The following is a 26,911-nucleotide window of genomic DNA, read 5'->3' as shown; positions in this document are numbered from 1 at the left end:
CAAAACAATATCTTAAGCACCGCTTTAAACCACCGCCAACTTCTCTGTACTGGAGACTTCGAGTTGTTAGTGGTCCCACACAACAGCCAGAGCTTTTTTTCCACCAGTTGAATTGTTCATAATTCTTTTTAAAGTTAATATTATTGTTTTATTTTGAAAAGTGAAAGTGATGTGTTTTCTGTTTAATTAATAAGCATATTTTTCTCAGTAGAATCCATTAAAATAAAGTCTGTGCAGTTGTTTTATTGTCACAAATGTTGTCCATAAAAGAGACAAAACCAGATCTCACAAGAACATATCAGCTAATTTGTATGAATTCATATCATTTAATTTATTTAAAAAGTATGACATTTAAAAGGAGTCGTTCCTCCTTTATGAGTTATTCCTACTATGGAAGTCAATGGCTACTGGTTTCCAACATTCTTCAAAATATCTTCACAAAAGAAGATATTTTGAAAAATGTTGGTAACCGGTAGCCATTTACTTCCGTAGTAGGAAAAAAATAGTATAGAGGTCAATGGCTACCTTTTGTCAACATTCTTCAAAATCTCTTCTTTTGTGTTCAACAGAATAACGAAACTCAAAAAGGTTTGGAACAAGTCAATGGTGAGTAAACAATGACAGAATTTCAATTTCTGGGTGAACTGTCCCTTTCATCTATTCAAAATGATTACATCAACATCTTAAAGGAATCGGCTGACCAAATAATTCAGAAATATATACACAATTTTAAATCTGTAAGATTCATATTCTACAAAACAAATCTAATATGTGATTTAAACATGTCAGTTCATCTGTAAACATTGAATATTCCCTTCAGCATTATTGTTCATATTTACCTAAATATGGGTAAAGTCTAGCTGCGAACACACATCAATATAGCATAATTTTACAACATACAACATTAATTAATACTTTTATATTACTGTAAGGGGTAGGTTTAGGGTTATGAATAATGAATAATACTCTGCATGATTACTGTTTCTACGTTACTGTGAGGGTTGGGTTTAGGGGTGGGTTAAAATACAATTTTATAGGTAATTTTATAAATATTATGAATAATACTCGATATAACTACTGTTTTTACATTACTGTGAGGGTTGAGTTTAGGGTTGGGTTGGGATAAAATAAAATTTTATGGGTAATTTATTAAATATCATAAATAATATTCAGTATAATTACTGTTTTTACAGTACTGTGAGGGTTGGGTTTAGGGTTGGGTTGGGTTAAAATACAATTTTATGGGTAATTTATTAAATATCATAAATAATACTCAGTGTAATTACTGTTTTTACATTACTGTGAGGGTTGGGTTTAGGGTATAGTTGGGTTAAAATACAATTTTATGGGTAATATATTAAATATCATAAATAATATTCAGTATAATTACTGTTTTTACATTACTGTTATGGTTGAGTTTAGGGTATAGTTGGGTTAAAATACAATTTTATGGGTAATTTATTAAATATCATAAATAATATTCAGTATAATTACTGTTTTTACATTACTGTGAGGGTTGGGTTTAGGGTATGGTTGGGTTAAAATACAATTTATGGGTAATTTATTAAATATCATAAATAATATTCTTTATAATTACTGTTTTTACATTACTATGATGGTTGGGTTTAGGGTTTAGGGTTGGGTTAAAATACAATTTTATGGGTAATTTATTAAATATCATAAATAATACTCAGTGTAATTACTGTTTTTACATTACTGTGAGGGTTGGGTTTAGGGTATGGTTGGGTTAAAATACAATTTTATGGGTAATTTAATAAAAATTATGAATAATACTCTGTAAAATTACTGTTTTTACATTACTGTGAGTGGTGATTTAGGGTTGGGGTGGGTTAAAATACAATTTTATGGGTAATTTAATACATTTTAGCAATAGTACTCAGTATAATTACTGTTTTTACATTACTGTGAGGGTTGGGGTAGGTTAAAATACAATTTCATGGGTAATTTAATAAATATCATAAGTAATACTCAGTATAATTACTGTTTTTACATTACTGTGAGTGGTAGGTTTAGGGTTGGGGTGGGTGAAAATACAATTTTATGGGTAATTTATGACAAATTATTGAATAATACTCAGTATAATTACTGTTTTTACATTACTCTGATGGTTGAGTTTAGGGTTGGTGTAGGGGTAGATGTTAATAAAATACAATTAATGGGTAATTTAATAAAAAATATAAATAATTCTCATTTACTTCCGACCACAGCTGTATCTCCTCTAGCAACAACCCTAAATCTTCTATTCTTCTTCATTTTTTTCTATTCTATTCTATTCTATTCTATTCTATTCTATTCTATTCTATTCTATTCTATTCTATTCTACTCCATTGCATTTAATTTTATTCTATATTAATCTAATTTCCTTGCATTTCCAAACCCTCCTTCACTGTTGTCATACTCTTTCGGTGCTTTCTATATTTTGCTACATTCCTTGCAGTCAACTGTGAAGAAAAAAAAAAGAAGAAGAAAGTGTTCCAGTGTTTCTGACTTCATCATTCTCTTGCGCACCCCTCCCCCCCTCCTGCCTTCCTCTTTATTTTCCTCAACAGCCTGTAACATTGCCTTTGACTGCCTTGTCATTTGGCACTGATTAAATTTTGGGACAAAACAGCAATCTCGAATCCAAGTTCTCCAGACACTGAAGACTTTTTAAAAAACATTCATTCTGATTTCCATATTTGACTTTTTATTTTCTTATCTCTATTAGGGCTGCACAATATAAAGTTTCAGCATCGATATCGCAATGTGCGCATACGCATTAGTTACATCCCTGGATCTGATATTGTAAATCAGTATTATTATTGACCAGTATTTCAAAAATACTTTTGAAAACACTCATGATTTGTGGAGTTTTTATCCATAAAGTTACCAAAACATATATTATTTATGTGTGTTTTTATCAATTAGGTCAGTTTAAAAATATTCAGCCATAAAAATTACACTTCTCACTTTAAGGAATTTATGGAAGATTAATTGCATGTGTATATATATATATATATATATATATATATATATATATATATATATATATATATATAAATATATATAAATATATATATATATGATGAAGACTATTGTCTTTTGATTAATAAATTTGTGTATCTTAATATTGCTAGACTTTCAGTAAATAAAGCCGTGTAAATGTTATTTTTACAGTATTGTCAGCCTACTGTATTTCTCAGTGTTTGTGATTGGTTTATTATATTTTATAGATGCACTCACTTACAAAATCATATAATCATGTATTACAAATTGTGAATTCATTCTAAATAGACTATTCGTTTAATCTGGTGAAATTATATATTCAATATCGCAATATATATTGTAGAAATATCGCAATGTAATCTAATCTCTATGTTCTGTTATATAACCTGCTATATTTCTAATCAACAGCAGTAGTAAGCATTATTATTTAATGATTTATTTGACAATATTTTCATGGTATCGACAAAGCTAACATGAGATTGTGTCCAATTTTCATTCACTGTCTAATCTACATGCTGCACATAATTAATTAGGTTTCAGGCATTTTTACAGGTATAGTTATTAATCAGAAACAGTATAATAGTTATGACCTTTTTATTACCTCAATCCCTACAATATCCTAGAGATTGTGGATGGATGAAATACCTTAAAAGTAGTCTATTATCATACTGTAAAAAAATGCTGGCTGCCTGCCTGAATCAGATTAACCTTAAGAGTCCATTGAATTTATATGTTAAACTGGCATAAAACAGCTTGCTTAACTTATAAAATTAAGTTAGAACATGATTAGTTTTTAAGTTTAATAAGTTACAATGGCCTAAAAACATGCTGTCAGGACTAATTGATCATATAATTTTTACAGTGCAGTATTAGGATGTTCACTTACAAAATAACGATGAATTTGGGGGTTGTACGGATTACGCGTTGGTATATAAGTAGCTTTTTTCAGTGAGGCACACACTGTCATGTGAGTTGTACACATCACTAGATGGCACTGTGTCTGTTTCAGAAATTTTCCCCAGCGAAAGCCCCTCACGATTAAATGATTTGGCTTTTCCAACACGCCTCACAGCAGAACAATTGTCTTACTTCAGAAGAGTCAGAGTTTGTTTCTGTGCCATTAAGATTTAATATTTGTGTTTGGGTTAGAAGTCATTTAAATTCCTTATTTATTTACACATTGTTCGAGTATTTCCTGTACTTTGGGTTGAATAACAAATGCTTGTTGCAGATGGAAGACATATTCATTTAGATATTATTGTTAGCCTATTTGTTCTTGTGCTAGCTAGGCTAATGTGTTTTGATTTGCAGTTTAACTCTTGTTAATACACTACGCATTTCTCTTACATGATTCATTACTGTGTTTTTGAAGTCCTTTGGGAAGATTCATAAAAATGTTTGTAGTAGTAGACTACATTGGCATGCACAAATCGGCAAATTGTTTTTCATAATTATTAGACCCATATTATAAAGCAACCGCGTTTTAATTTGCGTCTAGACAGAAATGGGAAAGCGAAGCTGCTGATGTTCACCTACCAATGGTAAAAAAAAAATCTTGCTTCGACTGATTTATTGGTGTATAATGAAAAGGAGAGAAGCCGAAAGTGTTTTCTGAGCAGACATACGATTTAACGATTTGATTTGTGATCTATTAAATACAATAAGCTACTGGTTGATCTAAATCAACGGCAGTCATGTGTTATTTCTTTAATACTGTATTAGGGTAAATCAAATGGATGCAATTTATAAACAATTATGGAAATTAAAAGCAATTTCTACGCACAGACGTGACAGTATTTGTTGGCTACACATCATCATTACTGTGATTGTAAAGTGATGTTTTAATGAGGTTACTTAATACATAGCCCTCACATTTTAGTGCTAGACATTTTTCTCTTTCAGATTTTACATATTCAAAGGGCTAGACAAGATAGATAGATAGATAGATAGATAGATAGATAGATAGATAGATAGATAGATAGATAGATAGATAGATAGATAGATAGATAGATAGATAGATAGATAGATAGATAGATAGATAGATATGCTAGTAAAATAATTTACACAGATTTGTCAAATTAAATATACAGCATAATTGAGTACACCTCTTGCAGATTATTTATCGATAGATAGATAGATAGATAGATAGATAGATAGATAGATAGATAGATAGATAGATAGATAGATAGATAGATAGATAGATAGATAGATAGATAGATAGATAATTTAGACCTATGTTGTCAAATTAAACACACAGCAATTGTGCACACCTCTTACAGATTATAGTTGATAGATAGATAGATATATAGATAGATAGATAGATAGATAGATAGATAGATAGATAGATAGATAGATAGATAGATAGATAGATAGATAGATAGATAGATAGATAGATAGATAGATAGATAGCCTATATGTATTTTTAGCTATCAAACTAAATCGGATTAATTTCAAACGTAAACACAATTATGGTAATTGATCAATTAATCTGAATGAAAATGTAAATTTGCTGTTTGAAGTGCACCAACAATGCAAACTCCGGGTGGTAATTACGCGGCGCTTTTGCGCTTTTGTTTAGCATTTGCATAGGGGCGGGCTGCTAAGGCTGTTTTCTGAAAAACTTTTTTTTTTTAATGCAGGACTGCCTTCTGTTCGCATCTGGGTGTTTTTCGAAAAGTCAAATTGTCAAAGCATGCCAAAACTCCCGAGCTGTTTAAATTTGGGATGATGTGAAAATGCGCAACAAACACACTGGTGACACGTTTTGGCGACCGTTTGTAGTTATAAAATGTGTTTTATAGTTATGAAATGTAGGCATGTCATTCAATTTTAATATGTAACATGCAGTTTAGGCTGTTAAAATCTGTAAAATGTACTGATTGTGTCAGGACTAAAATAATGCTGCACAGTTTTGGTGTGCATTAACTAAATACGCATAAGCATAAACATCTGCATAAGGGAGAACAAAATAAATAACAATAATAATGAAACTTTAAATACTTTCCAAACAAAACAAGACTTTTGCGAGACCTATATATAAATAGGCTACATAATTTCTTAAAATGCTTTTTTTATTTTAACAAAACTACAGCCATAAAGTGCAATATGCAGCTATAGTATATATACAGGCCTTTTTATTGAGAAACACTGTCGTAAAGCTTTTCTCTCCATGTTTACTTTTTGAAACAAATAGTGCTATTGCAGTAAATGCATGGTAGCACTTGTCATTATTGTCCGTTAAAAAAGGTGGCACTGAAAGGGTTGGATCAATAAACCAAAAAATTGATATTATTTTTTTAAGCACGTGAAAATCCTTTCTCGTAAAGCTAATGGACAAATCCTGGACCACCTTAAGAGATCGTCCCTCCCTCGGCATGTGTGCCATTGGCTGCTGTCTGCAGCGGAGGACCCTGCTGAAATGCAAAACTTGTTGCTGGTGCTTGCGGTCTTTACGCGCAGTGCTGTGCGTCTCAGACATCAGTAGGTGATCTATATGGCAATCGTTTCCAAATGTGAAAACTGGTGCTATTGGAAGAGACTTGCTCAGTTTGTAAACGCTGGCTGTAATTGAATCTGCAGTCAAGCTTTTCAATTGCACGGAATATGAGAAGGACTGATGGGACTGTGTTGGCCAGCTGCAGCTCTGTGGTGGCGGGCTTTGGATAACGCATGTGCTTCCTATCGCTCGGAGCTCCGGAGACGGGCGCACAAAGACGACCATTCGGGGTCTACACGGGACTGTTTTTCCATCTTTTTCCTCAGCTTCATCACTTGTGCAGCGCAGCCCAAGGGAACTGTTTATTTTCAACTTATTGAGATTTGAAGAATCCGTTTCTAAGAGAAAGTGGATACCAAAAAGACGCTGGGTTCGTGGATATGTCTGTGGAACGCTGGATAGGGTTGTGATGTGCGTTCACAACGCTTTCTTAAACAGAAAGAAACGTTTACTTCTGGACATTTGACAGTAAAGTGGAATAATAATCTCTGGAGAATAATGTGATGGAACATGTTTTATATTAATTTTTCTATATATATTATAGCAGATTCTTAGTTGAGGGTATTTTATGTGGTAAGGAAGTTTTATATCGCTTGGTTGTGCTTTTTTAAATGTGCAAATATTTTACTTAGTAAAAAAATAAAACGAAAATTTAATTTTATTAAGTACTTCTAAGAAATACTGAAAAAAACAAGGAACTAATAATAAACTAGAGCACAAACCCTATAGTTTATGTGAAGCATATAGTCTTAAAATGTCATAGTGATTTAGAATATCACAGACTTTCTCAGTAATTCAATATTGATTATTAGTTATTTTTGATGGCGATATCACATTTGAATTTCATCCCTGTTTTTCACGTCTTTTTGTTGATGCTACTTGAGTTTGCCAAAGACAAAAAATAAAGGAGACAGCAGACTCTGCAGTGGAGCCAGGCGAGCTGGCTGTCATGTGGGATTGATCGTGGGAAGTATGTTTGAGCTGGAACAGTTTGGGCCACAGATTAAAAACAGAAATTTTGGCCACACAGAGAAAAACTTTAACAAGCCAAAAGTGAGCATGAACTCGCATTACAAGAGCCCAAGTTTTCATACTGGAGGCTCGCAAAATACAGCGGAGCCTGGTATGGGTCCACTTAATGAAACTCCTGTGATTGAGATGAACATTAACATGAGTGGAGGAGAACAGTATGGTGGATTTCAACGGGGACATTCAGAACTGCATACAGGAAGTCTCCAACAGCAACATGGATTTTTTAACCCTCAACAGCCTCATAATCATTTGCATGGACATCAGACACATTCACATCAACAGCATCCACACTTTGGGGGAAATTTCGGACCTGAACAGGGGTCCTCTTGTTTACACAGTGGAAGGGTGATGGGTTACAACAGCAGTATGGGACTCCAGCAAGGGTTTACAGAGGGTTTTGACTCGCTCTCTGAGGGACAGTCAGCAGATGGCGGCTTCTCTCAGCAGCAGCAAAGGACGAGCTCTATGTCAGATTTTCAGCACCATGGACCACCCAGTGGAAATCACCCTGTCCCAGCCCCTTGTCTCCCCTTGGACCAGTCACCTAATCGTGCCGCCTCCTTCCATGGCCTGTCTTCCTCATCGTCTTCATCAGAAAGTCACAATCTTGAGCCAAGGCGAATGCCGCCGCCAGCTGCTGTCGAAGGACTGGACTATAGCTTTCCTAACGAGCCCCCATCTAGACATTTTGACGTGCCTGTGTACTCTCCCTCTGAATCTGATTCTCAGCTTTCTCATTTTGGGACAGGGCGCCAGGTACCAGCGTCCAATTTTCCTGGAAACACAGGGTTGTCTCGTGCTCCTGGAATGCAGGGCATCTCTAAAGAGCACCCCCATGCCCCTCCTCAACAGCAGCAGCCGTCAGGCCAGCACAGTGTGTTCTTTGAACGTTTTGGGGGTGGACGCAAAATACCAGTGGGGATAGAGCCTGGTGCCAGGCATCCTCTCATGCAGCAGCAGCAGCCAGGCTTGATTGGACGGCAGAACACTTGCCCACCATCTCTCCCACATCCCCCACATTCAGAGACAGCTTCTGCTAATGTCGGCATGCAGGAGGGTGGCGTCATGATGCCTGGCCAACATAATCAGTTTGAATACCCTATTCACAGACCAGAGAACAGACGGATACATAGTTATGGTGACCCCATCTTCAACATGCAGCAGCAGCCTCCCCCTCCTCAGCAGTCCTCCAGCCAGAGGCTGCAACACTTTGATTCTCCTTATTTAAATATGGGTAAGAGGCCCAGGTTTGATTTCCCCAATGCCACTCATGGCAGGGAGAACTGCGGCAGTTGGAACAGTGGTATGGAGAATAATCTCTCTCCAGCAGCCTACCCTGGCCTGCCTGGAGAGTTCACCCCCCCTGTGACGGATGGCTTCTCGACAGGCCCATCGCTGCAGCTCACGGGGCCTGAGCAACAGTCAATCCAGCAGCAGCAAAATGCAGCAATGATGATCAAGCAAATGGCCTCTCGGAGCCAGCAGCAGAGGATGAGACAACCTAGTCTACAGCAGCTGGGTCACCACAATGATGTTTCTCAAGGGCCCCTGGGACCAGGAGGCCCAGTGGGAGGCATGCCTCAGTCAAGTTTTGAGAGAGAAAATGGTGGGAGGATGGTGAACTTTGATGGACGGAGTCCACACATGACTATGGAGAGCGGGTGGTTTACTGGGCCACATCCACCTGGGGAAATGCTAGGTCATCGCATGGGTTCAAGTGGTGAGATGGGAGATCACGAACTCCAGCAAAATGGTCCTGGAATGATGTTCAGAGCTGGTGTGAGTGGAATGGGCATGCAGGAGTCTATGAGGGTCCCGGGAGAGGGCCACATGCAGCCTTTACTTTCACCCAACATCCACTCACAATTCAACAATGGCATGGGAAGCCTCTCACAGATGCAGTCACCCAGTGCAGGTGTTGGACTGCCCAACACGCCATCAGAAAGACGCTCTAATGACTTTCCAGGACCACCCATGGGTGGCCCGTCCCCGTTTCCCTACGGAGGCTCTAATCGACAGGGAGCCTCTCATAATAACTCTCAAGGGGTGAACACCTCACCGGGGAGCTTTACATGCCAATCAGACTTTTCCACTAGCCAGCGTTCCTCAGTCAGCAAACTTGGGGGACTGTCTTTAGGGAATTTTAGCAAAACGAATGGCAAGGACAATGTTTTTGGACAGAGCTGCCTGGCAGCCCTCTCTACTGCCTGTCAGAACATGATTGCCAGCCTGGGGGCCCCTAACCTCAATGTGACATTCAACAAGAAGACTCAGGGAGAGGGGAAACGAAAGCTGAGTCAGACAGAACAAGACCTGAATAACAGTGCGGTTAATGGCACTGGGAATACTGGGACAGAATATTTCCCAAGCCTTACTGCCCCCCAAAATGGGCAAATGCCTCCTGCTGGAAATAGCAACACTAAGCCACCGAGTCAAAATCAGACGGTGCAGGGGGAAGCCAGCGCCCTCTCCCCGAATTTCAACATGGACACTACCCCTTGCAGTGAGGGGAAGGCAGCAACAGGGAGTGGGAGAGGGAGAGGGAGGAGAAAAAGAGACAGTGGCCATGTGAGCCCTGGGATATTTTTCCCCTCGGAAAACAGTAACCCTGTTGTAAGTCCCAGCCAGCAGGTGTCCTCAGCAGAGAGAAGCACAGGCACACCTCACGAGAAGCCCCACACCTCTCCATCATGGGGAAAAGGGGGCGACCTGCTGCTGGGGGATCAATCGGACCTCATGTCATCTCTTGACAGTGGCATCCAGAGCGCATCAAAGTCTGAGGTCTGTTCGCCCCGTATGGATTTTACAGATGATGCGGCGGTCACACATTACAGCAATGAAGATGAAGTTTCATCAAGCTCAGATGCTCAATCCTCTGTGAAGCCTGGCTGCAGCCCTTTGTTAGGCTCACCCAGTATGCCCAGAGACAATGGACTAATATGTGGGCAGAAAGGTCAAGGCCTCTCCAACCAAACTACCTCAACATCGGATGGCTTTGGTGGAGCAGGCCATCCGGGTACCCCAGGCATGGAGCAAGTCCGCACACCCTCCAGCACCTCTGGCCAAGATGAAATTCACCCGTTAGAAATACTGCAGGCTCAGATCCAGCTTCAACGCCAGCAGTTTAGCATTTCAGAAGACCAGCCTTTAGCTGTGAAAAATAACAAAAAAAGTGGCGAGAATGGAGACGGAGAGCTTGCCAGCTGTGGTCCAGATGCGGAGAAGGGCTCTGTGGGCACCATTGATCTTGACACACTCATGGCGGAGCAACATGCCACTTGGTATGTGCCCAGTGACAAGTGTCTGCTCGAGGATTCAGAGGAAGACAAGTCTGCGTGGGAGAAAAATAAAGCCCAAGGAACCATCAAAGAAGGTAAACCTTTTTGTTACTACCATATATAAGCACTGAATAAATTGTGAGGTGGCCATTGTTAAATATTATATTATATTATATTATATTATATTATATTATATTATATTATATTATACACTCATGTAGGCATACAGTACATGCAAAGAACGCTCCCTTTTAACAAGGGAGACACTTTAAGCAAGAGCAATACTGTTACATTATTACTAGAAGGGTATGGCATACAGTTCTTTATTCATTTTTAGGTAGTAGGATTTATGCAAGCAATAACGTTAGAGGCTTCAAAATAAATGTTACTAAATTTACTGATGTAAGTACTTGATGTAATGTATCATATAATGTCGCTTTGAGGGGAAAATAAACATTCTTGAAAATACAAATCACTAACAGCAAATGAATGAGGCAGGCAGAAAAAAGATCCAGCGATATTTCATGTGAATATATATCTTCACACACTCTTCTTTCACCACATTATTTTTGGCATTTTTCTGGCATGGTTTAATGTTTATCAAATGTTTATTATTATTATTATAATTATAATAATTATTATTATATTAATGTGTAGTTTTTAGTATGATCACCATTTCTACAAACACAGACTCTTTCAGATGTATTTAAAGATTCTGTATTTTAATTATTATTATTATTATTATTATTATTATTATTATTATTATTATTATTATTATTATATTAATCTCTCAGCCGTCTTGTGGTTTTAGTAGCTGTGTATTAATTCTTCTTCTTCTTCTTCTTCTTCTTCTTCTTCTTCTTATTATTATTATTATTATTATTATTATTATTATTATATTAATCTCTCAGCTGTCCTGTGTTTTTAGTATGATCATTATTTCTACAAACACTAACACTTTCAGATGTATTTAAAGATTCAGTATTGTAATGCCATATATAAAATATGTGGATCTTTTGTTTACAAAATTAAATAATTATTCAATTAATAATCAATGCATTTACATGTTAATGTATTTTTGAAACCTAAATATTAGAACAACTAATGTAGGCTGTAGCTGTGTATTAATTCTTCTTCTTCTTCTTCTTCTTCTTCTTCTTCTTCTTCTTCTTCTTCTTCTTCTTCTTATTATTATTACTATTATTATTATTATTATTATTATTATTATTATTATTATTATTATTATTATTATTATTATTATTATTATGAATTTATTAATCTCTCAGCTGTCTTGTGTTTTGAGTATGATCATCATTTCTACAAACACTAACACTTTCAGATGTATTTAAAGATTCAGTATTGTAATGCCATATATAAAATATGTGGATCTTTTGTTTACAAAACAAATAACTAATCAATTAATAAAAAATGCACTGACATTTTGATGTTTTTGTTAAACCTAAATGTTAGAATAACTAATGTAGGCTGTAGCTGTCTAATGATAATAATAATAATATTAATAATAATAATAATAATAATAATAATAATAATAATATAAGATTTCTTCTTCTGCTGCTGCTGCTTATTATTATTATTATTATTATTATTATTATTATTATTATTATTATTATTACATCAAACGTCTTGGGTGATTAGTATAGCTGCTTTTGGGTTACCATTTTGGCAAACACTTTGATGGATAAAATATATGTTACAAAATTTTAAGCTTTAATATATTACTTTAAACAAAATACACACTCCCTTTGTTTACAAAACAAGCATTCACCGATATATTTTAATCTATTTTTGAAACCTGAAGATTGTAGACTGGATTAATAATAATAAAAATAAATAAATAATAACAATAATTATAATAATAACAACAACAATAATAACAATTATTATTATTATAATTATTATGATTACTATTTTTATTATTATTATAATTATAGTCATCATCGGCCTCATTCTTCTTTATATCATTATTATTACTGTATAAACCCTTTTCTCTAGGCATATAGGTTATCCGTATGATTATAAGATTTTATTTTCTACTCATTTCTTAAATCAGATCTCATGAAAGACCTGTTATGTCTAATAATAATAATCATTTCTCACTCATTTACATGAAGCAGCGTAATTATGTCAAGCGTGAGCTCAAATATTTGATGTGTGAGCGTGTGTGTGTGTGTCCTTCGCTTGGCACTTGTCCTTTGGTTTAATCAGTGTATGAAACGGTAATTGTCTTTACTGAAAAGGCAGCGGGACGGACACGCATAATTGAATCTCCACAGCCGGGAGTGCGCTTTTCACACGTGTTAATAGTTCGCCCCCAGTGTGCATTATGTGCCCTTTGTTTGGGCTAACTGCAGGTGGGAGGGTGCGCAAGGGGGACTTTCAGAGGAGGCAAACCTTAAGTCAAGGTCTATTGTTTAACATTCAGTGTTGTCAAGTGCACCGTCCCCATCCCATGGTGCTCATTTTTTTCTGTTATACACTAGCAAAACGCATCCACCACACACCCCAATGGATTTGTCGCGCATCTGTCTTAAACCAAATGCATTTCATAGCATTTCCCTCCTTTCTTTTTTCCCCCACCGACTGTTCACTTCTCTCCTCATTTTGCAGTCTCCTTCTCCACCCCCCTCTCTCTTTTTTTTCTCTCTCCTCTCTCTTCCTCGCATTCAACCCCTGGAGCTGTAAACGCGCGTTTCGCTGGTGCAATCGATAGCTAGTTAGCACAAATCACCAGCCTTGACAGATTTTCATTTGAGTGGCGTAGACAGCAGAGATGAGAGAAGGGTTACAAAGTGTTTGCGGCTCGTGAAATTGCATGGGATTCATTGCACGCCGGCACACAAGGGGACTGTTAGACTCTATAAGACGTTTGGCCACATCGTCATTTTTTACAGGCCTTTATAACACTTCAATCTCAATGTTTAGGAATGCTACTAGTCGTTTTAATTAGGTGACTAAGTACGTTGTTATAATGGATTTATGAGATGCGGTAATTCATTTTACGAGTCTCCTGATTATTGAAGGGGCCATGAAATGAACTCCTGAAATAAAAATGTGTAGTTGTGAACCAACCTAAGCCCAGATAAGGTTTTTTCTTGATGTAACTTAGGTTATAACTCTTGATTATAATCATAGTCATGTACTGCACATTCATGATGTGAATCTCCCGTTCCAACACATCCCAAAGGTGCTCTATTGGATTGAGGTCTGGGGACTGTGGAGGCCATTTGAGTACAGTGAACTCATTGTCATGTTCAAGAAACCAGTTGGCAAATTCTGACCCTACACTGAAAAAAATTATTCAAAGATGATTCCTTGGATTTACTCAATGTTTTTTACATTAAGTGGTTGTAAACAATTTATTTGGGTTGAATTTAAACAAACAAATTAAGTTGAACATTATTAAATTTAATTTGTTTGTTTAAATTCAACACAAATAAATTGTTTGCACACTTTTTTCAGTGTACCATCTGGAAGTCGCAGCAGAAATCGAGACTCATCAGACCAGGCAACGTTTTTACAATCTTCTATTGTACAATTTTGGTGAGCCTGTGTGAATTGTAGCCTCAGTTTCCTGTTTTCGTTCCCCTTCGTTCACATCATATTGTTTAATTTATTTTACAGGCCTTTATAACACTTCAATCTCAATGTGTAGGAATGCTTCTAGTCGTTTTAATTAGGTGCCTAAATACGTTGTTAATATGGATTTAAGGGATTTGTTCATTCATTTTGCGAGTCTCCTGATCATTAAAGAGGCCATGAAATGAACTGCTGAAATAAAAATGTGTAGCTGTGAACCAATCTAGCAGACACAACCAAAGTTTTTTCTTCATGTAACTTAAGGTATAATCATAGTCATGTATTGCACATCTATGATGCGAATCTCCCGTTTCACCACATCCCAAAGGTGCTCTATTGGATTAAGATCTGGGGACTGTGGAGGCCATGTGAGTACAGTAAACTCACTGTCATGTTCAAGAAACCATTCGGCAAATTCTGACCGTACCATCCGAATGTCGCAGCCGAAATCGGGTCTCATTAGACCAGGCAATGTTTTTCCAATCTTCTATTGTCCAATTTTGGTGAGCCTGTGTGAATTGTAGCCCCAGTTTCCTGTTTTCGTTCCCGTTTGTTCACTTCATATTGTTTAATTTATTTTACAGGCCTTTATAACACTTCAATCTCAAAGTGTAGGAATGCATCTAGTCATTTTAATTAGGTGCCTAAATACGTTGTTAATATGGATTTAAGGGATTTGTTCATTAATTTTGCGAGTCTCCTGATCATTAAAGAGGCCATGAAATAAACTCCTGAAATAAAAATGTGTAGCTGTGAACCAATCTAGCAGACACAACCAAAGTTTTTTCTTGATGTAACTCAGGGTATAATCATAGTCATGTATTGCACATCCATGATGTGAATCTCCCGTTTCACCACATCCCAAAGGTGCTCTATTGGATTAAGATCTGGGGACTGTGGAGGCCATGTGAGTACAGTAAACTCACTGTCATGTTCAAGAAACCATTCGGCAAATTCTGACCATACCATCCGAATATCGCAGCCGAAATCGGGTCTCATTAGACCAGGCAATGTTTTTCCAATCTTCTATTGTGCAATTTTGGTGAGCCTGTGTGAATTTTAGCCTCAGTTTCCTGTTTTCGTTCCAGTTCGTTCACATCATATTGTTTAATTTATTTTACAGGCCTTTATAACACTTCAATCTCAAAGTGTAGGAATGCATCTAGTCATTTTAATTAGGTGCCTAAATACGTTGTTAATATGGATTTATGGGATTTGTTCATTCATTTTGCGAGTCTCCTGATCATTAAAGAGGCCATGAAATAAACTCCTGAAATAAAAATGTGTAGCTGTGAACCAATCTAGCAGACACAACCAAAGTTTTTTCTTGATGTAACTCAGGGTATAATCATAGTCATGTATTGCACATCCATGATGTGAATCTCCCGTTTCACCACATCCCAAAGGTGCTCTATTGGATTAAGATCTGGGGACTGTGGAGGCCATGTGAGTACAGTAAACTCACTGTCATGTTCAAGAAACCATTCGGCAAATTCTGACCATACCATCCGAATATCGCAGCCGAAATCGGGTCTCATTAGACCAGGCAATGTTTTTCCAATCTTCTATTGTACAATTTTGGTGAGCCTGTGTGAATTTTAGCCTCAGTTTCCTGTTTTCGTTCCCGTTCGTTCACATCATATTGTTTAATTTATTTTACAGGCCTTTATAACACTTCAATCTCAAAGTGTAGGAATGCGTCTAGTCATTTTAATTAGGTGACTAAGTACGTTGTTATAATGGATTTATGGCATTTGTTCATTCATTTTGCGAGTCTCCTGATCATTAAAGAGGCCATGAAATAAACTCCTGAAATAAAAATGTGTAGCTGTGAACCAATCTAGCAGACACAACCAAAGTTTTTTCTACATGTAACTTAAGGTATAATCATAGTCATGTATTGCACATCCATGATGTGAATCTCCCGTTTCACCACATCCCAAAGGTGCTCTATTGGATTGAGATCTGGGGACTGTGGAGGCCATTTGAGTACACTCATTGTCATGTTCAAGAAACCATTCGGCAAATTCTGACCATACCATCCGAATGTCGCAGCCGAAATCGAGACTCATTAGACCAGGCAATGTTATTCCAATCGTCTATTGTACAATTTTGGTGAGCCTGTGTGAATTGTAGCCTCAGTTTCCTGTTCTCCTTCCCGACTGTTCACATCGTCATTTTTTTTTACAGGCCTTTATAACACTTCAAGCTCAAAGTGTAGGAATGCTTCTAGTCATTTTAATTAGGTGGCTAAAGATGCTGGTAATATGGATTTATGGGATGCGGTAATTCATTTTATGAGTCTCCAGATCATTTAAAGGGCTATGAAAGGAACTCCTAAAATATAAATGTGTAGTTGTGAACCAAAGAGCTATTTCTAGAACATACGACCAATGATATTTTTGCTTGAGGTAACTTTAAGTATAATCAGTCATATATTTAAAAAAAAAAAAAAAAAGATTGACTTAATAATTAAAACAAGAAAGCAGTTTTTTTTAATAAGAGTGAATCTGTTAGCTCAGAATGTAGGCTAACATGCAAGAATATACAGTGCTCAGCATAACTGAGTACACCCCATTTTGAAGATGAATATTTTCATCCATATCTCAGTGAATATAGGTAATGTATTTTGGTGCATTTAAACAAAACAGATTTATTAAATGGATATATTTATTAAAATAATATTTTAGCCACCGAACATCTTTGGAAATTAAACAATAATACAATTAAATTCATGCAAAATATTGGGGAAAAAATGCAAACCACAAAATTTCAACTAAATTTTAAACATCTTTTGTTTCTCTTGAATTGCTCTTTTTAAAACAAAGGGCCACATTAAATTTGAATTGACAATCTCAAATCATTCTTCACCATCCTCATCATTCTTCCTCTCTTCTCAGAGGGATGGCAGGCCAAATCAAAGGTTACCACAGGCCAACTTTGGCCCACAGGCCCTACATTGGGCATCACTGCTTTAGAAAATAGATTTAAATTCCTGTGAATATTGGGAAAAAATTACAAACTACAAAATTTCAACAAAGTTTTATACATTGTTTTTGTTTCTCTTAAATTTTACTTTTTTTATTTGATATTTTTCTATAACATATAAATTTGGGTGTACTAATTTTGGACGGTTATCATAAGTTATTTTGATAGATAAGCTCCAGATTTGGCTTCAGTACTGACAAATCTAATGTTTACGCACAAATATAATATTGCATAGCTTCCATTAGAAAATATTACTGTAACTGAGAGATTTCTGAGGGATGTACTCGTATATGCTGAGCACTGTATCTAAATACTACATATTTCGATTTGTGATAATACGTTATTTTTTATTGACCTTTCACTTCGAGTTTCTTGTAATAACAGGATGTTTTGTATTAGAACTGTACACGGATTGAGTGGTCGGTTCTAGCAGTGCAATGCGGCAGTGCCTAATCAAATCTGATCTAAACAACTGCTGTTCTGGGAATAATGTGTCAGTTTACTTACATGATTCTTAGTATTTGAGTTAAATATACTGACAGTTTGCATCAATGCAAAAATATATTATTTGACAATGTGTAAACGTATGCAGAGCTCTTTGCTGTTACCGATCTGTGATTTTCTGACTTTGCTCAAGTTTCCTTCTTGTAATATGTTTTGAAAGAATATCCTGGTTGTATCCTGGGCATTACTAGTTAATTACCAATACATAGGAGTAATACAGGACATTTATGTCCCTAAATTGCGAGTGATGTTGTCATAAAAAGGAAGTATATTGTTAACATAAAAACAGCCTCAGGATATGTGAAGATACAAGTTTATACAAGAAATACACAGTCAAATGAGTAAAAGTACATATATAAAATATATGATTGAATTGATACATGGGGTGATGCAGTGGCGCAGTAGGTAGTGCTGTCGCCTCACAGCAAGAAGGTCGCTGGTTCGAGCCTCGGCTGGGTCAGTTGGCGTTTCTGTGTGGAGTTTGCATGTTCTTCCTGCGTTCGCGTGGGTTTCCTCCGGGTGCTCCGGTTTCCCCCAAAAGTCCAAAGGCATGCGGGACAGGTGAATTGGGTAGGCTAAATTGTCCATAGTGTATATGTGTGAATGAGAGTGTATGGACGTTTCCCAGAGATGGGTTGCAGCTGGAAGGGCATCCGCTGCGTAAAACATATGCTGGATAAGTTGGCGGTTCATTGAGGTGGTGACCCTAGATTAATAAAGGGACTAAGCCGAAAAGAAAATGAATGAATTGAAACATACTATATACAGTGCTCAACATGAAATTAATATTTTTATTTTTATAGCGCATGTCTTTGGACTTGTGGGGGAAACCGGAGCACCCGGAGGAAACTCACGTAAACACAGAACATACAAACTCCACACAGAAATGCCAACTGACCCAGCCGAGGCTCGAACCAGCGACCTTTTTGCTGTGAGGCAACAGCACTACCTACTGCGCCCCCACGTCGCCCCTAGAGCTGTAAATGTTCTATATTATTTATATACACCATTTACCGTTTGAAAACTCCTAATAAACATTCAAATGAATGTAAATTTGTCTTTGCCAGATATTAAGGCATCAAATTAGCCAAATGAAAACGGAGGCAAAAAATGATAAACAATACAAGCGATGTTGCAGCGGCTGATAGACATCAGTTGATGTATTAATACTGCAAAGTTTATTGTACAAATTGATAAGGATTATTTTATATAGTGCCAGGATGGGATGTGTAAATATCCTGTTGATTTATATTAGCAAGCCTTTGTTATAGTGCAGATACCGATGGTCAAGTGAGAAGTTTGGGGGGCGTGGTTGATTTGATGTACAAGCGTGTGGTTGGAAGCTTGATTCCGCGGCTCCGCCTCTGGCTCCATCAGCCAGTCCATCTGTGCATGCCCAGGCTCCAATTTCAGTAGTCTTTTCCGACAGTTTGTGCCAGTCAAAAGGTGTTTTGTCTTCGAAGCGTTCGCTGTTTTGTCGTCCATATTTTTTTATAGTCATTGGCACTAAGCCAAGGGAATATGAGGAAAATTTAATTGCTTATGGGAAGTGTACAGTAACCTTTCTCTTTTGACCACTAATATTATTATGGTTGTATTCATTTCAGCTGATTCTAGCAGAATGTATTGGATATACAGCCAGTGTTGTGTTGTCATGAGACATACATTAGGATGGCAGTAGGGCTTTTATTGCAGCAAGTGTGAAGAGGCATATTTAGTTTTAGCTTTGGATGTGATCAGGCATTACACAGAAGGAGCTGCAGTAGTTTTTCTTCAGCCCCTAGAGCGAGTGTGAGTGTGTGAGTCTGTAAATGGTGTTAATGACCCCCACTGGACTCTTTGAGGACATGATAAATGACAGAGCGGCTTAGGATAGGTTTATTACCCCTGTCACAGATCCTGACAATATTTCTGCATTATGCAACACAATTAATAATTGATAAATATCTGTTCGATACTAAAGTAATAAAGTCAAAGGGTTGATCTTCTTATATACCCAGGAGCTTTAATATATTGATAGAGTATTGGTGGCTCAGTGGTTAGCACTGTGGCCTCACAGCATAAAGGTTACTGGTTCTAGTACCGGCTGGGCCAGTTGGCATTTCTGTGTGGAGTTTGCATTCTCTCCCTGTGTTGGTGTGGGTTTGCGGGTGCTCCAGTTTCCCCCACAGTCCAAACACTATAGGTGAATTGAATAAACTAAATCGGCTGTAATGTATGTGTGTGAATGAGTGTGTATGAGTGTTTCCCAGTACTGTGTTACAGCTGGAAGGGCATATGCTGGATAAGTTGGCGGTTCATTCCACTGTGGTGACCCCTGATGAGGGATTAAGCTGAGGGAAAATGAATGAATAAATGTACATAAAATAATTAAGTTGTCCCAAAAAACCAAAAGAATTGTGTTGGTTCAACTCATTTTAAATAAGTAGTTTGAACAAGCAGCCAAAATAATTTTTTGAGTGCATTTCACCATTAAAATACAGTACAAGCCATAAAATTAATTAAAAAAAATTAACGGTTTGCGCCAGTGGTTTAGTGGTTAGTGCGTCGACACATGCACTCCGGTGCTCACAGCGACCCGAGTTCGATTCCGCCTCGCGATCCTATGCTGATCCTTGAACTCTCTCTGCTCCCCATGCTTTCCTGTCAATGCTCTCTACTGTCCTCTCAAATAAAGGTGAAAACCCTGAAAAAAATATTATTAAAAAAATATTACGGTAAACTACTGTTCTGTTCATTTATAGTGTTAATACACCAGTGTTTTGAAGTACTAACATGCATACATCAGACATAACACAGACATGTTTATACAACCAAACATGTTAACACAGACATAACTTTAAAGTAATTAAACTAACAATATTTATCCAAATTAGATGTAACATAACACTAAAACTGGGAAAAAAAGACAAAAAAATGAAGCAGTAATGTCAACAAATATATTAATAAATATGACTCTGCTTCTCTGAATTGATTAATACAGAGCCGTTACCTTTAGTTAGGAAAAGTAACTGCGTACTTTACGTTTTAGCAGGAAAGTAATTTAATTACAGTAACTAAATGCTTTGTAACTAATTACACCCAACAACGGTAACCATGCACTGTAAAAAAATACATCTGTACAATTGACAGTAAGAAAAACAGCAGCTGTGGTTGCCAGCACACTGTAAACAATTCTGGGTTCCACACAACTCCTTCATGTTGTCCCAACACAAGTCGTTTAAGTTAACTTAATCGGTTTTTACAAATTTAAGTGTACTGAACATGAAACAATTAAGTTGTGCCAAAAAATCATAGGAATTGTGTTGATTTAACTCATTTTAAACAAGTAGTTTGAACAAGCAGCAAAAGTCATTTTTAAAGTGAATTTCACCATTAAAAAATACGCTACAAGCTATCAAAATAATTTATTATTTTTACGGTAAACTACCGTGTTTTGTTTATTTATAGTGTTTTTACACCAGTGTGTTGAAGTGCAACATGCACACATCATATCTTTTGTTACATTGACATTTATGTAAACAGAAACAGAAACTTAAAGTAAATAAATGAACATTATCAAAATTAGATGTAACATAAAACTAAAACTGGTGGAAAAACACAATAATAAAGCAGCTTGTCAACAAAAAGGCATAAAAGTAAAGTGTCATGCAGGGAATTCTGGGAGAGCCAATTTATGCTCATTCGCCTATATACAGTTGAAGTCAGAATTATTAGCCCCCATGAATATTAGCCCCCCTGTTTATTTTTTCCCCAATTTCTGTTTAACGGAGAGCAGATTTTTTCAACACATTTCTAAACATAATAGTTTTAATAATACATTTCTAATAACTGATTTCTTTTATCTTTGCCATGATGACAGTAAATAATATTTGACTAGATATTATTCAAGACACTTCTATACAGCTTAAAGTGACATTTAAAGACTTAACTAGGTTAATTAGGTTAACTAGGCAGGTTAGGGTAATTAGGCAAGTTATTGTATAATGATGGTTTGTTCTGTAGACTATCGAAAAAATATAAAGCTTAAAGGGGCTAATAATTTTGTCTATAAAATGGTTTTTAAAAAATTAAAAACTGCTTTTATTCTAGCCGAAATAAAACAAATAAGACTTTCTCCAGCAGAAAAAAATATTATCAGACATACTGTGAACATTTCCTTGCTCTGATAAACATTATTTGGGAAATATTTTAAAAAGAAAAAAAATTAAAAGGGGGGCTAATAATTCTGACTTCAACTGTATATTAAGAAGACTTACTGTTAATCAGGTTACAGATTTTTACCATAGCATCTTTACAGTTGAAATCCCAGACATTTTTAGCATTGTACATCTGTAAACCAGACCAAATGGGGGATTTTTTTGTTTTACTTTTGACACGGTATAGGCATGACACTTTACTGATACTGACACATTTTTTTTATTACTTTCCCTGCCTTGAATTTTCGTTTTTTCCTTCCATTCCTGACACCCAAAACAAAGCTGTGATTCACATTTGGTGTAAAATAGAAAAACAGCTCAGGGCAAACCCACGCTCTCATTCTGTCACCAGCCTGCTTCTTATTGACTTCCTCTATATTCTCCAATTCACCCAGCATTTTATCAGCATATTAGCTCTAAGTTTGATTTATAATGTACTTTATTCTGTAACACTTTAGTTTAAGTGCCAGTTCTCATTATTAATAGTGGGTTATTACCTGCATGTTATTAAGATATGAACTGTTTATTAATACATACAGTTGAAGTCAAAATGATTCCCCCTCCTGTAAATGAAAAAAAGCAGTTTTTTTTTTTAAACCATTTTAAGGTAAATATTATTAGCCCCCTTAGGCAATATTTATTTTTCGATAGTCTACAGAACAAACCACTGTTATACAATGACTTGCCTAATTACCCTAACTTGCCTAATTAACCTAATCAAGCCTTTAGATGTCACTTTAAGCTGAAAACTAGTATATTGAAAAATATCTAGTCAATATATGTATATCAAGTAACTTCTTTCTAGTAATAATTAATAGGCAGCAAATTAAGAGTTAAAAGTTTGTTAATAGCTAGAATTCTACCGTTATGTAAAGCGTGACCCTTTATTCCACTCTGCTTGTATTAATGCAGCTTTAGATTTGCAAAGGAATGCATTTTTGCACCATTTCCCTGACTAAATGTAATTAAAAATATATAAAAAGTATGACTGTTTTCAGCCGGCACAGTGGCGTAGTGGTTAGCACTGTCGCCTCACAGCAAGAAGGTTGCTGGTTTGAGTCCCGGCTTGACCATTTGGCATTTCTGTGTGGAGTTTGCATGTTCTCCTCATGTTGGCGTGGGTTTCCTCCGGGTGCTCCGGTTTCCTCCACAGTCCAAACACATGCGCTATAGACGAATTGAATAAACTAAATTGGCTGTGGTGTGTGAGTGTGTGTGTGTGAGAATGAGAGTGTATGGGTGTTTCCCAGTACTGGATTGCGGCTGGAAGGGCATCCACTGCGTAAAACATATGCTGGAATAGTTGGCAGTTAAAATAGAGACTAAGCTGAGGTAAAATAAATGAATGAACATTAAAATATTAGTTTAACTTGACTTTTTGTCATTACATTGTTTTTACAGTGTAGGTTTCATCCCTTTCTGTGTGTTGAATTAACCGTCAAATCACTTCTTGCCTCTGAAACTAGTAAAATATGATGTACGCTGTAAAAAAATGCCTTAAATTAAGTTGAGTCAGTTGATCTTTTCTAGTCATCTCAACTTACATCAGTCATTCATAATGAATGTGTTTCCCAGTACTGGGTTGCAGCTGGAAGGGCATCTTCTGTGTAAAACATATGCTGGATAAGTTGGCGGTTCATACCGCTGTGGTGACCCCTGATTAATAAAGGGAATAAGCCAAAAAGAAAATGAATGAATGAATTGATGAAAGCTTACAAACTTTGGTTTTCATATTTGGTGACTGATTTTCAAAACAGATGACAGGAACAGTTCATTAATTTGCAGCAAGAATATTCTCAGACTCATAAGAATTCTTATGAGTTCTCTTATGTCTTAAGAATTCTCACATGAATTTTGAATGCCAATGCACATGAAATATTATGAACGACTGGTCATGAAAGTTTGGTACTACAACCAAACAAAATCTGACTGTAAGCTCATTTTTGAGATATTAATTTTAGGTAGAAAGAGACCAAACTTAAAAAGAGACTTCATCCAATAACTTTATTTCTTTATTTTTTTCCCCATTTTTGGGTGAACTCTCCTACTAAATCTATACTCTAAAGTATTCAACAAAGTTGAAATGTCACATTGTGTTTTTTTAAAATAGCTGAAATTAAAAGGTGAAAAAGTACATAAAGCGTATGTATATAAACGTAATTTACCGCGGTTGTTACTGTGGGTGCTGGAAAAGCAGAATAACGCACCTTGAAAGTACTTGAAAAGTGCTGGAATTTAAAGTTGGAAAAGGTGTAAGAACCCTGTTAACTTAGTCCCTTTATTCATCAGGGGCCGCCACAGCAAAATGAACCACCAACTTACCCAGCATATGTTTTACACAGCGGATGCCCTTCCAGCTGCACCCCAGTATTCGGAAACACCCATACACACTCATTCACACACATACACTACGGCCAACTTAGTTAATCCAATTCACCTATAGCGCATGTGTTTGGACTGTGGGGGAAACCGGAGCACCCGGAGGAAACCCACGCCAACACAGGGAGAACATGCAAACTCCACACAGAAATGCCAACTCGCCCAGCCTGGATTTGAACCATCGACCTTCTTGGTGTAAAGCAATAGTGCTAACCACTAAGCCACCGTGTCGCTCTCTTATATCAGTCAAGCGGACTAAAAATATTAAGTTAAACTAAATAAATGAGTTGAAACCCAATTAACTTAGCAACAAAAGCTTTTGTTGTGTTGGCTTTTTTGTCATATTATTACTTACGGTGTACTGTCATCATGGCGAAGACAAACATTGTTTGTTATTAGTTTATTCAAACTATTATCTTTTTTAAAAATGTGCTAAAGGAACTAAACAGATGGTTTTGAATGTCAGGTAATATTGTGGATTGGACGTTCCCCTTTTGTTCTCCAAATCTGAGGTGGGAAAATATCAAGGAGGATGTCTGACTTGACGTGCAATTTACAGACGTTTGCTTTAGTTGCTTTGAAAGCGTTTTCGCTGCACATTTTGTTTTTAAATTGTGTTTTAAAAATAGTTTGTGTGGGCGGCACGGTGGCTCAGTGGCTCAATGCAAGAAGGTTGCATGTTCTCCCCGTGTTGGTGTGGGTTTCCTCCAGGTGCTCCAGTTTCCCCCACAGTCCAAAGACATGCACTGTAGGTGAATTGGATTAACTAAATTGGCTGTAGTGTATGAGTGTGTGTGTGTGTGTGTGTGTGTTGGTGGGTGGGTGTTTCCCAGTACTGGGTTGCAACTGGAAGGGCATCCACTGCGTAAAACATATGCCGGAATTGTTGGCAGTTCATTCCGCTCTGAAATAGAGACTAAGCCGAAAGATAATGAATGAATGAAATGATTTGTGTTGCTCCTGTGACTTCCTCTCTCGTGTTTTAGCTGTATGTCTAGAAATCATTGGGATTTCTTGGCAATTTGGGATGCAGTTTTTTGTCTGGCAGTCATCAATCATTTTGGAGGGAAAAATTGTCTTTGAGATGCTTTTAGGAGACAGAAAGTGGTCCTTTATGTTGATCTGTTTAATCAGAGTTCATAGGCTAATTGTACATTAGAATGCCTGTATTCAGGATCATTAATAATTTGAATATGCAGTGAGGGTGACATGGTGGCTCAGTGGTTAGCACTTTCATCTCACAGCAAGAAGGACGCTGGTTCGAGCCCCGGCTGGGGTCAATTGGCATTTCTTTGTGGAGTTTGCATGTTCTGTGTTGCTGTAAGTTTTCTCCGGGTGCTCCGGTTTCTCACACAGTCCAAAGACATGCGTTATAGGTGAATTTAATTAAATTGGCCGTAGTGTATGTGTGTGTGTGAGTGTGCAGTGCTGGTAAATTGCAGAAAATAATACATTCTAAAAAATGTTGAGTTATTTATTTAACCCAATGGTTGAGTTAAACATATTTGGTGCTTTGTTGGGTTATTTTTTTTACCTTTATTAGGTTATTTATTAATAACCCAACCAGTTGTGTTAAAGATTTGCATTTCAACAGTCTACTGATTTAACAGAGACAAAACAGCTTTATTAATATGTGTGCAGAATGTTGGTTTTGCGTTATAAAGTTTATCTAAGCTCTAACGCAATAATGTTGTTGTTTTTTTTAATCAAATTACCTCCCCGTGTCGTGTTTTTTATATCCATTTCCCCATCTAAGACCATCTTTTAGAAGCGTTTGGATGTGGTTAAAATGTATTGTACATTGTAGACACTGAGTGAAGCCTGTTGCAGCCGCTGGACAGTCTCTACAGCACACAGAACTCCATATTCTGCTCCATCAACACATGATTTTCTGCTTGCACAGTTTATAACTGTCTGCACTTTCAACTTTCAGCTGCACAAATCAACTTTGATTCTTGATTTATTTTAACAAAAGTGTCTGCAACTAAAATGTTATGGAAATAAAGCATTTTAACTATTTCTGGAAACTGTATGTTATATATTTACACAGCCCTAATTATACAATTAATAGTCATACTAGTAATAGTAGCAATAGTAATACAAGAATGGAAAAACATTTAATCAATATAACCCAATGTATTGGGTTAAAATAACCAATAGTTGGGAAGGTGCTATAATAACCAGTGTTGGGGAGTAACTAGTTACATGTAACGGTGTTACGTAATTTTATTACAAAATAAATGTAACAGTAATTCATTACAGTTACAGAGAAAAAAATGTTTAATTAAATTACAGTTACTTATTAAAAGTTAAAGAATACAAATGAGGCTACATCTAAAATTTTTCTTAAAAAATCTGGGATATGTTGAATAATATTAATCCGTTGCTTTGCCTGTTTTTGATATGCGCGATGCCTTCTGCTATTTATTAAA

General features: G+C 36.5%; 1 protein-coding gene across 1 annotated transcript in view; it reads left to right on the top strand.

Moving 5' to 3' along the window:
- The first annotated feature begins 6,464 nt into the window (after positions 1–6,464).
- mn1b (meningioma 1b) overlaps positions 6,465–26,911 on the top strand; it is a 32,561-nt gene continuing 12,114 nt past the window's right edge. Inside the window, exon 1 of the mRNA XM_056458765.1 lies at positions 6,465–10,907. Coding sequence (XP_056314740.1) covers positions 7,475–10,907 — 3,433 coding nt within the window. The 5' untranslated portion in view covers positions 6,465–7,474. The remainder of the gene's footprint in view (positions 10,908–26,911) is intronic.

The sequence above is a fragment of the Danio aesculapii genome, chromosome 5, assembly GCF_903798145.1.
Source record: "Danio aesculapii chromosome 5, fDanAes4.1, whole genome shotgun sequence".
Taxonomy (NCBI): Eukaryota; Metazoa; Chordata; class Actinopteri; order Cypriniformes; family Danionidae; genus Danio; species Danio aesculapii.
The sequence above is the reverse complement of the archived record's forward strand: the minus strand, read 5'-3'. Positions and strand labels throughout refer to the sequence as shown.